Genomic DNA, 15,119 nt, shown 5'->3' with positions numbered 1-15,119 from the left:
GAACCCAGAGCTTTCTCATTGGCTAAACTGGCTGGCCAGTGAGTCCCATTGATGAACTAGGTTTGTAGACACATGCCACTATGCCTGGCTTTTACATGCATGCTAGAGATCTGAACTCAGGTTCTCTAAGCATTTTACCTACTAAACAATCTCCCCAGTTCCTTTTTTTTATCTTTTGAGACTTTGTAGGTCAGACTTGTCTAGAGTTTCTGTAGTCTACGGTAGCTTTGAACTCAGTGATCTGTTTCAGCCTCCCAAATATTAAAATTACAGGCATGAGCCACTGCCTCAGATCATAATTTATTTTTTGACATTTTGGTTTTTTGAGACAGGGTTTCTCTGTGTAGTCCTGGCTAGCCTCTGCCTCTCAAGTGCTAGATTTGAGGTGTGCCCCACCACCACAGCCTTTTATTATTTGTGCCAACAAATTATTGGCACTTTGTGCAAAATGTTATGTCAGTAGGTGACAGTCATTTGAGTTCTGTACTAAGCAGCTCTCACCACTCAGACAACTGCAGTTGAACACAGCTATAATGAGAAGATTGACCAGACATATGAGTGACATCACCAGACAGTGTCCTGAAGAACAGGACACAGCAAGAAGCTCCACAGGATCAGCCTGAAGACTAGGCTGGCTGTGGCTGTCTTCATGCTTCAGGCCTTAAAGCAAATACAAAACCCACTTGCAGTTTGCTTAGTCAGCTGCAGTAAAACCAAAGCAATAGCTGTGTCTTCACAATCCAGACGACCCCAGCTCGTTCCTTCATATGTATGTGCCCGCATTGCTGTGTAGAGCACTAACAAACAGTACGGACAGACAGAGCATCGGGAGTCATTTCCAGCACATGCTTATTAGTCCAGATTTTAAAAATACCTGGATGTGCTTCAGATACCCAGTACTGGTAAGTGACCCTTAACATATACAACACTGACAAGAATAAACTGGTTTACAAAACTCTACTCCAAGGAACAGCCTCCGCTCAATGCAAAAATGAAAAAAAAATTTAAAAATCGCCTTTTATTAAAATATTTTACATTTCAATTCATGAAAATTAACATGAAAGATATAACATGGAAAAACCCATAAAATTCTAAATGTTACCTAGCTCCTGCACCTACATATGTTTCATAATTTCCACAATGGAATGAACCAGATATTCCTCAGAGTAGACAACTGTTCTGAGAGAAACGGAGCCCTGAGCTGTGAAGCACTGAGCAAGGGTCGTGGACACTGAGTGACGCATGTGAGCCCCCAGCACCCTACAGACTAGGATGGGCACAAGGCTTTCCACAGGGGCTCGGGCGTGGACCTCAGCACACAGAGTGGACGCTGTTATCATGACACCCACACCCCAGGGATTTCAGCCTCCTCAACAAGCACAGTCACCTCGGCACCTCTGCAGCTCAGCTGTTTGCAGCTGCTGTTAGCCAGCCTCCTTCCCTCCTGGGACAGGCTGGAGCAGTAAGGGAAAGGAAGCAGCTTGTTAAGTTTGTTAGATAAACCGGAGCACGGGCTTAAGGAATAAAGTAAATGGGATCCATGTGGCTGTTAGCAAAAGATTCATTTCTAGGTCTATATGATTTTCCAAAACACTAAGTAAACTAGAAATCTGACAAGAAGATGGAACACCGCTGTCAACCGTCACTGGTCTGTGCACAACTGTGCCGTTCACTGACCTTCCTTCTCTTTCTTTTCTTGATTCTCTTCAGCTGCAGTCTTGTCTGCTCTGAAGAAAATTCTTGCACTGCTCAGTGAGAAATAAAGCAGTTCAAATTCCTACATGAGAAAATTTGAAAAAAAGGGAAATACTTTTAACAAAACAAAAAAGTAGCATTTTAATGTCTCTAAAGGAGTTCTAAGTACCCTGGTCATACCCGTGCACATGTGTGTACGGTGTGTCCAAGCCTGTTCACATGTGCGACTGGGAATTTATCTGTGTGTGCGTGTGTGCATAGCTCCAAAGTTGAAGTTAGGTGTCCTCCTCAATCACTCTCCAAGTCACATATTAAGGCATGGTCTGTCACTCAATCCTGGGGCTCACAGATTCTGGGCAGCTTGCTGGAAGGCACTTCCTGAATCTGCCTTCTAAGTGCTAGAATCACAGGTAATACACCTTCCCAGCTTTTCCACGGGTTCTGGGGACCTGAACTCCAGTTCACAGGCTTGTAGGACAAGCACTTCATACCCTGCCATATTGCCCAGCCCAATCTAATTTTTTATGATCTAATATTCAAATATCAATTCTAACATGTATTCTTTTTACTGCTATTATCTCATATGGCTTCAGATATCAATTGTAGTGCAGATCAGCCAGCGGGATCTGGACCAGAGGCCCTACCTGCAGATAGACCCCAGTAATGTCCATCATTACATCATCAGTCAGCGGGATCTGGACCAGAGGCCCTACCTGCAGATAGACCCCAGTAATGTCCATCATTACATCATCAGTCAGCGGGATCTGGACCAGAGGCCCTACCTGCAGATAGACCTCCAGTCGCTTCTGAGTGAGGTTCATGGTCTGCAGCAGCTTCTCATCTTGACTAGTTGACTGTACATTCTGTTGCTTAGCAACTGCTCTTATCTCCTTTATGTACTTTTCTCTAACAGACTGGAACCAATGAAGGGAATCAAACTCCTGGTACTGATCCAAAAGCTTTAAGGTATAAGCCACACCTACAGTAAAACCAAAATTTAAATTTCAGTGTGTATAGTCCTCCTTTCTTTCTCCATCACCTACAGATCCAAGCACTAAGCTAGTCACTTGAATCAACACTTTCAAAGCATATTTCACAGCAAAAATGGTTAACCAGGGTTCTCTTCTAGGTTCCTTGGTTTAAGGAGGGAAAAGATGAAAAGTATAAAAAAGAAAAAACTAAAACAATACAATACTGGACATCATCAGGAAAAATGAGCTGTCCATGGTCATAATACAAAATCCAAAGATAAACAGAAGAGAAACGAGGAAGGCTACATGGGCACCAGTGAAACCAAACAGAAGATGAAAAACGAAAACCACAACAAAGCAAACCCAGACAGAGGGCAAGTTGGACAAACAGTATTTCTGTTCTAATGGCCTCAAATGACGACACAGGTGATGGAAAGGCCTTGTGAAGAACAGTGCTAACAGCAGGCACTCCTTAGAGAAAACAGCATATTTTAAGGTGCACATAAAGCTATTTTCAAGCAAATTTTTCTAAGAGCCCACTTTAAGGTAAACACAAAACTGATAGGAAAATAGCTATTAAGCTTACCCATGGCAAAACCATCATCAGTAAATGCCGCTCCTATCTTATTTTTTTTATTCAATTTCTCTTTGCAGCTTATAGAATGTTCTACAAAGTTGAGCGTCTAAAAGGAAAGAAGACACAGAAAAACAATTGAGCTAATAAAATTCGCGAATTTGCTACAACAGACATTTCAAAAACTACAAACATAATTTCTTCTCAGTTCCTGAACATCTGCCTTGAGCAAACTGGCTCCTGGTGAGGACGGGAACTCTGCCGAGTCCTCTGTGTGAGACTCCCCTCCGCTCATCTCACCCTCACAGTGCAGTTTAGTGAGAACACTGACTCTTAGGAGATTTTGACCCAAAGTGAAACACAAGGAAACATAGGGAGCAGGAAATGGTTTCGCTTTACCTCAAAACATAAGCACTTTTTACAAAGCAATCCTTCCTTCCACCTCCACAGATCATCCTAAAATACTACATAGTAGTGGCTCTTACTAAAAAATGTCTGATAATCACAATCAATTTGTGAAATCTTTGTCGACTCACATTTCGTCTTTTTTTTTTTTTAATTGGCAGCTCATTATATTTATCTTCTCCCCTGGACTCAGACTATGAAGGACAAAAAATAGCACACTATGTCTTTGTAATACACTTAGTCTATTATATAACTGAATTTTTTAAAAAAATTCAGACTCTTCCCTCAATTCACCTATGGTTCCACGGCTGCCTGGCATGGTCTGTACATGATGTTCTCCAGATTACAGGAGCGTGGGGAGGATTCAAGTCAGTACATATATTATTACCAAGTAACACACATCTTTAACCTCGGCACTCAGCAGATGTGTATGGGCATCTCTACCACATTCGAGATATTAAAAACAACAGTAAACAATAGATGTATGAAACAGAAAGGAAGGCGTTTGGTGTTGGGGAACAATTTCTAATAGGTGATGATGTCTGTATACAAGGAAATTAGCAATTCAAGGAGAGGGAGTTTATTTTGAGCACTTAAAATTCTTTTATATGTTTTTATGTGTATGCATATTTGCCTGCATGTACATATATGCACCATTTGCATGCAGTGCTGACGGAGGTGAGAAGGGGGTGTAAGATCCCCGGGACTATAGATACAGACAGCTCTGCACTGCCATGTGGCTTCTCAGAGTCAAGCCTGAGTCTTCTGGAAAGGCAGCAGTGCTTGTACTCACTGACCCAGACCTCCAGCAGTTTCTGTTGTTTGTTTTGAAAACCACCGAATATAGTTCAGGCTGGCCAGGGATAGTTTTCAACTCTGGATCCTCCTATTTCTTTCTACCTACCTCCCAAAAGCAGAGATTACAAAAATAGACCACCACGTCCAGTCTACAGAGTGCTGGGGTAGAACCCGCATGCTAGACAAACACTGCACTCAAGTTGCACCCCAGATTATGGAAAACTACTATTGATCCAAATCAGATGTAATAAGAAGCTATCATGTACCTGTGGGTGCTCAGATTTCAAAGACAGCTACTAAAAATTCGGTACAGAAATCTCCTAAGATCAGACTGATTGCTAATATATACCTTTCTAAACTCATTTCTCTTGCCACAATAACTGTTTCTATAATCTAATTCGTGATGACTTGAGCTATTTTTAGAGAGCAACCATGGAATTAGCAAAGAAAACAAACATTTCAGGAGAAAGCACTACAGTCATTACAGGCGCAGGTGTCCACAGCTGAAAGGGGAAGTTATTCCGAAAGTGGTTTGTACATTGGCACAAACCTGACATCATAATAAGTTGATCTACAGGAAGCAGTTAAAATGATTCTATGTCAAGTGTGTAAAGATCCTACGGCATACGTGGAAGGACGCAGTCTCGAGTGACTGAAAACACGACTTCCTCTTGCTGCTGGTAAGAACCTGTCAGCTAGGAAAATTCAGCTGCAAGTCCAAGGTTTGGGTCGTAACTGCTGACGTCACAATCCCATTGATAGCCAGAGGTATGGATGTACTTCATGCTTTATGGAAGGTGAATCTGTAGTAACAGCTATTAAAACCTCACTTCTGTTTTGCAAATACTCACTAGAGGAGGGACAATGATATAGAAATTCCTGAGATGTATATTCTTTGGCCTTCGAAATTCTGGAGCAAAAACATCTACAAGCATTTTGAAATATTCTGTGCCTTCAGCAGAATTTCGGGTATGATCACTGAGGACTGAGTCCAAATGCCTACAAAACAAAACAAAACATTCCTTGGTGTGGCTTCTTAAAAATCCAGGTCTTTTATTAGGTTAAATAATGCTACTCCAAATCAGGAAACAGCGTAAACTTCCATGGACATCAGGATGAGCGAAAACTAATCAGTATCACTTAATGAACTTAGTCCCTACAAAAGAACACAGCATCCTTAAAGAGCAGCCTGTATTTCCTTTCCTTTCCTTTTTTTTTTTTTTTTTTGCATTCATTCACTGTGTTCATACACACTGTGCATGTGTCATACACATGTACACACACTGCACCTAAGTCAGAAAACAACCTGTGGAGTCTGAGGGTGAAACACAGATTGTTAGGCTAAGTTGCAAGTGCTCTTACTTGCTGAGCCCCCTCACCAACTCTTTAAAACATTAGTGGAATAGTGTCCACATAGGCAGGCATGCATGCATGTGTGTGTGCAAGCAAATACATAAACATGTAAATATGAGAGAACAACTTGCAGTAGCTGGTTTCTTTCTTTCACCATGTGGGTTCTGAGGCTTGACACAGGTTTGGTAGCAAGGATTTTATGTTGGCTGGGTCTCTCTTTCGTGAGAACCCATGTTCACTGTAAATATATTCTGCTGCACTAAACCTCTTCATCTGCTTAGCCCCCATCTGGTCCTCTTTCAGAGCTGAACATCTCCTACAACCTTCAGAACCAGCAGCTTCTGTGGCTGGGGATTAAATATGACCACTACTATTCTCAAGCTCCATCAGTGGAAGGTTTTCTAAGATGACATGAAGCAACTAGAGACGCTCTTCATCCTGTGAAGAATCCTAATACACTGGCAGTGCGGTAAGTGGGAACTGAAGTAGAACTGCACTGAATACCCCTAAGCTATTAACAGCACAGTGCAGCAGCAGACCACAACGCTGTAGTGTACCTATGGTTCCCTAGCATCTCCAGGCTGGCTGGGAGTTGCTCCTCCCTGTTGCCCTGCCCGGCATCACAACAATCACAGTGCGTAATACTTGCCTGAAAAAAGAATTAAAATAAAAAACAAGTAATATGGTTTCAATTGAATGCTTATCATTTTTTTAAAGATTTATTTATTTAATGGAGAAAGCTCGGTTGACCGGGATGGGGGGAAGGGAGGAAGGATGAATAAGGGATCAGGGAAGAATATATTTCAACTAAGGGAGTCATCTTAGGGTTTATAGGAAACTTGATTATATATGGGATCCCAGGTCCAAGGAGAGATCCCCAGATTGTTCTCTGGACAGAGGAGAGGGTGCCTGAACCAGCCTTGGCCCACAACCATACTGATGAATATTTTGCATGTCACCATAGAACCCTCATCTGGCGATGGATGGAGATGGAGGCAGAGAACCACGTTGGAACACTGGACTTAACTCCCTAGGTCCAAATGAGAGGCAGAAGGAAAGAGATCGTGAGCAATGAAGGCAAGGGCACAGGAAACCTTCATCCGACGTTGGATGGCGATACAGATGGAGACCCATATTGGAACACCGAACTGAGCACTCCACAGTCCAAATGAGGAACAGAATGATGAAGAAAATAAAAAAAAGTAATCAGGACTGCAAGGGATGCGAGCACCCACTGATACAAGGGGACTGATATAATGGGAGTTCACCAAGGCCTGTTGGACTGGGACTGAACGAGGACATGATCCAGCCAGATTCTCTGAATGTGGCTGGCCCGGAGCCTTTTTGAAAAGCCGTTGACAACGACACTGGGACTTGCTTCCTCTGCATGTACGGGATTTTGGCGCTCCAGTCTGTTTGGACTCTCACCTTCCCTGGACCTGGAGGGAGGGGGGAGGAACTCGGGCTTCCCACAGGGCAGGAAACCCTGACTGCTCTGGGGGATGGAGAGGGAGGGGGAGAGGGAGTGGGGGGGAGTGGGAGGGTGGGGGGAGGAGGGGCTGAAATGGAAACTTTTATAATTTAATAATAATAATAATAAAAAAAAGATTTATTTATTTATTATGTATACAACATTCTACCTCCATATATGCCTGCAGGCCAGAAGAGGGCACCAGATTTCATTACAGATGGCTGCGAGCCACCATGCGGTTGCTGGGAATTGAACTCAGGACCTCTGGAAGAGCAGTCAGTGCTCTTAACCTCTGAGCCATCTCTCCAGCCCCAATGCTTATCGTTTTTATAATATAATAATAACTAAAGTTAAAATTATTTAGTTTAGGTACCATCTGTATATCCAAGCCTCCACTAACTTTTTTCCGTCACCCTAGAGCCTCCATGTGATGGCTGGGAACTGAAGTCCTCTACAACAGCAGCCAAGTGCTCTTAACCACTGAGCCACAGCTTCAGCACCGGATGAATTAGCTTCACAAATGAGGTCACCGGCTCCAGACAGGAATATGTGACTGACAGCTGCATGTGCACAGCATTTTCCAGAAGATCACTTTCTGGTCAGGTTGAAAAGATATTAGAAACGACGTACTTCCTAAGTTGAGACTACAAACACGGCCATATCTATCTTCTCACTGCCTTCTGGAAGCGAATCTCAGCGTCCCAGTTTTGGCCACTCCCCAGCTTACCTGGCTGCTCTGAGTGTTTCTTCTGCAAGCCCTTCCTCCTTTACTAGCTCTTCAAAGCTCACAATGTCTTCAAGATCTGGCACGAATCTACGTGAGAATTTGAGAAGGAATTTATGGGGGCAAGTAAAATATATGCAACCAACACATACATGAAGTACTATGGAAGGGCAAAAATTAAGTATGTATTTGGGAAAAACTTTGCATTTCAAGTAATACTGTTAATATCACTTTAGTTCCAAATCAAACTTTATGTGCTCACATTCTGATATTCAAAATTAGCAATCTTTACATTCATTAGTTATGCTGATAGAAATCACTTCACTGTATTTTAAAGAAATATTTTCAAAAAGTCTTTTTTTTAAAAAAAATCTTTTCTATTTAAAAAGCTTTTTATATTTATTTATTTATTATGTATACAATATTCTGTCTGTGTGTATGCCTGCAGGCCAGAAGAGGGCAGCAGACCTCATTACAGATGGTTGTGAGCCACCATGTGGTTGCCGGGAATTGAACTCAGGACCTTTGGAAGAAGCGTCAATGTTCTTAACCGCTGAGCCATCTCTCCAGCCCCTCTATTTAAAATTTTTTTAACAGACTTATTTCTATTTTATGTGTATGGGTATTTGCCTGCCTGTGTGTCTATGTGCCACGCATGTGGAGACTGAAAGAGGGTGTTGGATGCCCTGGATCTAGAATTACAGCCAGTTGTTTTCAACCGTATGGGTGCTGGGAATGTACCCAAGTACTCTGGAGGAGTAAATGCTATATCATTTTTCTAGCCCCCTAATATAATCTTAAAATATAAGAGTAAAAATTCCTCAGGTGTTAAGATCAATGTTTTCTTCACTAGGAAGAAAACAAGTTTACAAATTTATATCAAAGGGGCAGAGGTTAGGCAGTAACACCTCAAATGTATTGAAAAAACACAAGTACATTTTCTACAGTATTATGAAAGAAAGGTAAAATTCACAAACAAGGCAGAAATAAAGTTTGAATCCATACCTAATGGCATTGCTGCTACAGTGAAGACCACCAGATCTTATCATCCGTATATAGCCCATAGCATTACCTTCAAAATTCACATACAAAGAAAGCACATCTTTACAACAATTCTAACAATCAGGACAAGATACATACAGTAATCGACTGGGAAGTTTCCACTCCTAAGTACCAAAACATTCTGCTTTAACTTTAATTTCTGTTCCATAAAAAACAGTTGTGCATTTAAAAGTTAAATTTAGATATACACAGACATTACTATTTTAAGATAAATGTAATTCAGTTGATAAATTAAAACCATTAATTGCAGGCTAGCTTCATTAAAATGATCAAACATTTTAAAATTATAGTACAATTTCCCACACACTCCTCTGAAGTGCTGTCAGGAAATCTTTACTTGGGACCTCTCAAATTTGTCTCTCTAGCTTGGACTCCTCTGATCTCCAGACTTTTACCCAGTATTCATACTTTCTATCTATCTATCTATCTATCTATCCATCCATCCATCCATCCATCCATCCATCCATCCATCCATCCATCCATCCATCCGACTGCGGCACGCCATGTCCTTCCATCCAGAATGGCAGCCATTCTCCATGTGTCAGCACAGCTCTGCACAATCCTGCCCAGGGCTGTCCCACGTGTGTCCTGCTACTTGGGTCTTCACTAGCTTCATCCCAGCCCTATTCCAGACTAGTCCTCAAAAATGTCTGGGAGGCTTAGGGCTTTTACACTTCCACTGCCTGTCTGGTACTCTCTTTCCCCAGACACACACAAAGTTTACCCTGCTCCAGTATTCATGCTCCTGCTGTTCAAATCTCACTTCCCTGAGAGTCCTCCTGAAGATCACTGCACAGGAATGCTCAGCCCACCACATTTTACCCAGGTCTTAACAGGTACCCTATCTTTTTGTCTGCTTTTCTCCTCAACTAGGATAAGGACCCATGAGTTATGACATCTGCCTTCTTCACTATCCTATCCCTAAAGCAAACAAGTCCTGAGTCACAACAGGATATGTAATGGAAACGAAATTACTTGGGAGAAAGATAGGCCAAATAAAAAGGTAACAGTTAATATCTCATAAGCATTACAGTCCCAATATTAATGCTACACAGTAACAATCATGACCTATGTTAAGGCCTATTCCAACTATTCAAGCTTTTTAAAAAATATGTAACATGCATCTTTAAAAATTATATATTTTATTTATTTATATATTTTATTTAGTCTCTGGAGAGTTTTTTTTAAATATATAATTTATTTTATTTTATGTGCACTGGTGTGAGGATGTCAGATGCCCTAAAACATATAGACAGTTGTGAGCTACCATGTGGGTGCTGGAAACTGAACCTGGGTCCTCTGGAAGAACATTCAGTACTCTTAACCACTGAGCCATTTCTCTGGCCCTATTAACACACATCTTTTAAAAATTAAATACCTAAATTGACTGTTTCAACTAAAGTAAAAGGCATGCTGAGAATAGTGTTAAAAGCAAAAGGCCTAGTCAGGCTACTGAATTGAAATCTAGATTCCACCATGTGTTAGCTGTGGCCTAGATCAAGCTATAAAAATTACTTGTACATCAACCTCCTCATCTGTTAGACTCTAAAGGCGGGGGCTTCCCACATGCTGGCCCCGTGGCTGAGGTGTCACCACCACTTCACTTCTCAGTTCTTGTCAGCACACGTCACAGGCTCGTCATGATGGCAGTAACAGAGACCACACATGCCAACAGCACAGAAGACTGAGAGCCTGCTAATCTTTGAGCTTAAATGGAGTTCTTCTCTCTCAAAATTATGTACTGTATTTCAAAAGTCAAGCCTGCTTCTAAAACATGACAAATCCTACACAAAGCACGCAATGACACAATACTGAAAAATCACACCATTCAATAAATAATCTATAATCAAACTTACACAAAACCTACTAAACTACTAACTTTTACTTACCAGTTGATTCTTAATTGTGAATATAATTCTGGGGTGCATTTAGTACGCAAATGTGTAATTTGTTTTAACAAATTTTATTTAACCATTTATTGGCAGTTCCTACACAACAGTTAGTAAGTGGAATGAAGTCAAGTAGAAACATTCACACAGCACATGAGCTCTCATGTATGTGGTATATGTGATTCTGGTACTTGCACTGTTTCTCAATACTTTGAAGTGACTTACCAATCTGGCTGATGAGCTGCCTGAACTGGTCAAGGTAGCTCTGTCCCTCTGGTGTAATTCCAAGTTTTCTTATGCCTCGATTGAATTTTTCTGCTCTATCAAAAGGATACTAAAGAGATAAATTTAAGGATATCTTTAGGCCCTTAAAACATAAGATCCTTAGTAAATGGCTCATGAAATGTATCACTGTCTTTCTATATTTCAATTCTTTATAAAAATAACTCACTCAAGTCTAACGACAAATCTGTAGCAACAAGCCCTGCTGGTGTTCAGACCAATGCTTCTGGTGCTGCTCTTTAGTCTCAGCTAGAGGGAGAAACGGATGACACTCAACTGTCCCCACTACAGGAGCCACCGGCCCTAACCACTGTATCAGACCAGAGAAGGACTGAGCCTGTAACTGCATGTGTTCACAGATTTGTAAACAAGTCTGTATAGGCCTGTTGTTGAAGAATTTACACACACGTTTCTTCCAAATGAATAAATAAGCTGCTTAAAATGCTAAGCTCGGTAGCACAAACCTATGATGCCAGCTCTGGGGAGGCAGAAGCAAGACCAGAGTTCAAGACCCTCCTTGGCTATGAGCAAGTGCGAGGTCAGTCTCGCATGCGACCCTGCCTCAAAAAACCAAAACAGAAAAAAATTTCCTAGTTGCCTTCATCAGTTTAGGGTGGAAAAGGCTTCCAAGTTCTGGCTAACACTTACGTAGTGACATCGCACCTCTACAGTAGTGTGGCGACCTGTCACCTCCATCCCATATAAAGACATCAGCACACTCCTCTACTGAGATGCCCTGCCATTAATTCCTGCACTACCACGGAATACACTGAGGAACTAGGTGAATCTTTGTGTAATTCACACAGCTCCACAAACAGCAGAGCAGATGCAGAACCCATCTAAGTCCGTGAGTTCTCTATCTTCAGTTATGGCCTCTGTCATAACTAACTTCCTACACGGCAACAGTTTTTTACCTCACACTGGGAAAACTCACACGGAGGGCAAAGGGAAAACAGAATTCTGTTTATGAGCACAAGTTCTGCTGTTTTTGGCTGTTTCCGGTGTATTTTTGATTTCCTTATGGTACCAGGGACAAGGCAGACAAGTCCATTGCCAAGAAGCTACATTCCCAGCCCCAAAAACCAGCATTGCTAAAACTACTGGTAGGAAATCAACTGTGCAGTATTTCTGGAGTATCAGACAGCATGTGTCAGAAATCTGCCTTAAGCTTCCCGAGAGAGAACACAGGAAGTTACAGGGAAGCTGGAGAAGAGGGCAGACACAGGAGACAAGGGGGAAGACAGTCGCGGAAGAGGTGTAGTAACAAAGCCTAGTCTAAGCATCTGTCATTACAGCAGTCGAATCCAGGTACTTAAGAATACACAGCATACCTTGTGATCATTTTGGTCCTTGATCTCCCTGAAAAACCGAATATCTTTAATCAATCTGGATTTGATATGTTCATCATACATAAACTGGCTAAAGATATAGAACTTCTTTTTCAAAAACTGGTAGGTAAAATTAACCTATAAAATTAAAAAATGAAAAGTTAATATGAAATTTCAAATAAATGATACAGAATAAGTGATCTAAAAGTACTATCTATGAAATTCAACTAGTAATGGAGCTGAAATATTTAAATAGTTTTAGTGCCCAAATTCACAGAAGTTTCTACAGATTTCTCTTATACAAGCTGCTCTCTCTTCCTATGGGGGCTGGGGAGGGGTATTCTCATGATAGGATTCAGACCTACAAGTAACCTGCAAGTAAGGAACAGGATGCTGGGAAGGCACAAAACACCCACTCATCCAGCTGGCTCTGAAGCCTCCACACGCCAGGCAATGTGCCTGTTCCACTGCTAGAGGTCATATTCTAGCGGAGTAGCAACAACTCGAACATGTACTAACTAATCATTAAATCACAAATGCAATAATTTCTAAAACTTAAGAATGCAGGTGCTTTGAGAACGACTATCTAAAGGCCCAACCCATATTCACAAATCTTCAGAAAGTGAGATGTGAACTGAGATTCGAATATTATGCAGCTCATAAAATTAATTCTGTACTGCAATGGTAGACTACACTAACCCTACGCCGTTACTCTCAAATGTTACTAACGGTGCTGGTCAATTCACTGTCCATACTTCCCTTGTTACAGAAAGGGTGCTTATTTATGACATAAACATTTAAGGCACAAACGCCTTGGTCTTCTCTACTTCTCTCCTTCCCACTTTAGTAGTGGGTAACCTGCCACTCTGATTCTCATCTCCTGCCTAGGTAACCTACATGAGTATCAATATTCTCCTATTACCAAGAAGGCAGAAAACGTCTGCTTCCTCACACCCGTGCCTAGTACACGCCTGACAAGCATAGACTCTGCTGCCAGCACTGGTGACAGGGGCGTTTGCTACAATGGAGGGAAGCATTTCTCCTCAAAATTCCATAACCTATTGGTTCTTAAAGGCTCAGATGAGATCCCTATCTGAGGATGCCTTATATTTTATGCTGACTTCTCTAAATCTCACTTCCGCATTGGCAACCACTGATGAAAGCTCTAGTCATAACATACACATCACCTCAGAAACTATAGCCTTCCTCATGTACCAAAATGACCCCCGTCTGGCTTCCCGTCCTCTCCTCATAACCCTTCCCTTACTCAAAATAGTCTAATAGTCTTTATAAGCACATTTTCCTCCTCTCCTGGAAAAATTAGCCATACCTTATGAGAAAAAAAATAGTTTACAAGTTTAGTGGTTTCTACAAGTAACTGCCCATTTCAAATAAGATTCAAAACATTTTTAGTAAATTGCTTATGCACATGGTTATTAAATAATTAGGCATTCTCTACCCTTAAAAACATCACTAATTACAGTAAGTAAACCGGTCCCAGTGACTCATTTCAGAGAGGACGAGAGAACTAACATACAGTGTACTGACTTCTACTGTTAACAATATGGACCAGAGGGCTAAGAAACCTAATACAGCCTTTTTCATCATAGCGGCCACCAAATTCAACACAATGTAACAACAGATATTTTTATTCATACCCTCATCAGGTGTGATATAAACAGGAAGGAGTGTGTGCTTATCAAAATATTCTATAATAAACAGTCTTCCAAATTACTAAGTTCAGCAAAAGTTTATCACCCACGAAAGCACAGCAGATGCTTACTGTTGTGTTCATGATCCCTGTCCCATGTGTCCGGATTGAATTAGCAATATGTCGAATATTAATAGTATTCAAATGCTTATTATTGCTTGTCCGTTCAATAAAAATCTGCAATGCAAACAAATTTAGGAACAATAAGAATACACCCTATCCCAAACTCTGGTTAATAATCCAAGAAAGAGTTTAAAATCTTTTCATTAAGCATAATTTAATAGAAAGGCCACTAAGATAACATGACCACACTGCAGTAGAGAATAACCAGGGATCTCAACAGTTGTGGTGGTGCACTCCTTTAAGGCCAGCATCCAGCACATAAATCTCTGCGTTCAAGGCCAGCCTGGCCTATTTAGCGAGCTCCAGGCTAGCCAGAGCTATATTTTAAGACCCCGTTTCAAGGGGAGAGAAAAAAAAAAAACCTCTAAAAAAATTATTCTCTGTTTTACACATGTTATCAACTTTCACCTTTGAAAAGCCAATCCCTGGTCTTTTGGCCATTCCATTATAAAGTCATCCCTGTTAAAACTGGATCTGGGGTGGGCATGGCTGTGTATTACTGTAATCCCAACACCCTGGAGGAATTAGTCCAAAACTAGTCTAGGCTAGATGTAAATTCTAGGTCAGTCAGAATTACAGAGTGAACTCTTGCCTTAAAACACAAAGCAACAAATAAAATCTTTCTGCAAATTCCACTCACCTGATTATTGAGATTATAGAGGTATCGAGAGACAAATATGTGAATGTTTCTCATAATTTCCAGAACATCAAGCCCCTACAACACAATGCACAC

The 15,119-nt window shown here is 41.2% G+C and overlaps 1 protein-coding gene across 1 annotated transcript in view; it reads right to left on the bottom strand.

The window, feature by feature from the left end:
* Window positions 1-15,119, bottom strand: part of Washc4 (WASH complex subunit 4) — a 54,335-nt gene that overhangs the window by 2,712 nt on the left and 36,504 nt on the right. The window contains exons 23-32 of the mRNA XM_085683275.2: window positions 15,027-15,101; window positions 14,336-14,440; window positions 12,556-12,690; window positions 11,168-11,276; window positions 8,997-9,063; window positions 7,995-8,081; window positions 5,295-5,442; window positions 3,253-3,349; window positions 2,478-2,674; window positions 1,678-1,777 (exon numbers count right to left, since the gene is read on the bottom strand). Coding sequence (XP_085539401.1) covers window positions 1,678-1,777; window positions 2,478-2,674; window positions 3,253-3,349; window positions 5,295-5,442; window positions 7,995-8,081; window positions 8,997-9,063; window positions 11,168-11,276; window positions 12,556-12,690; window positions 14,336-14,440; window positions 15,027-15,101 — 1,120 coding nt within the window. The remainder of the gene's footprint in view (window positions 1-1,677; window positions 1,778-2,477; window positions 2,675-3,252; window positions 3,350-5,294; window positions 5,443-7,994; window positions 8,082-8,996; window positions 9,064-11,167; window positions 11,277-12,555; window positions 12,691-14,335; window positions 14,441-15,026; window positions 15,102-15,119) is intronic.

The sequence above is a fragment of the Myodes glareolus genome, chromosome 26, assembly GCF_982192425.1.
Source record: "Myodes glareolus chromosome 26, mMyoGla1.1, whole genome shotgun sequence".
NCBI classification, from domain to species: domain Eukaryota; kingdom Metazoa; phylum Chordata; class Mammalia; order Rodentia; family Cricetidae; genus Myodes; species Myodes glareolus.
The sequence above is the reverse complement of the archived record's forward strand: the minus strand, read 5'-3'. Positions and strand labels throughout refer to the sequence as shown.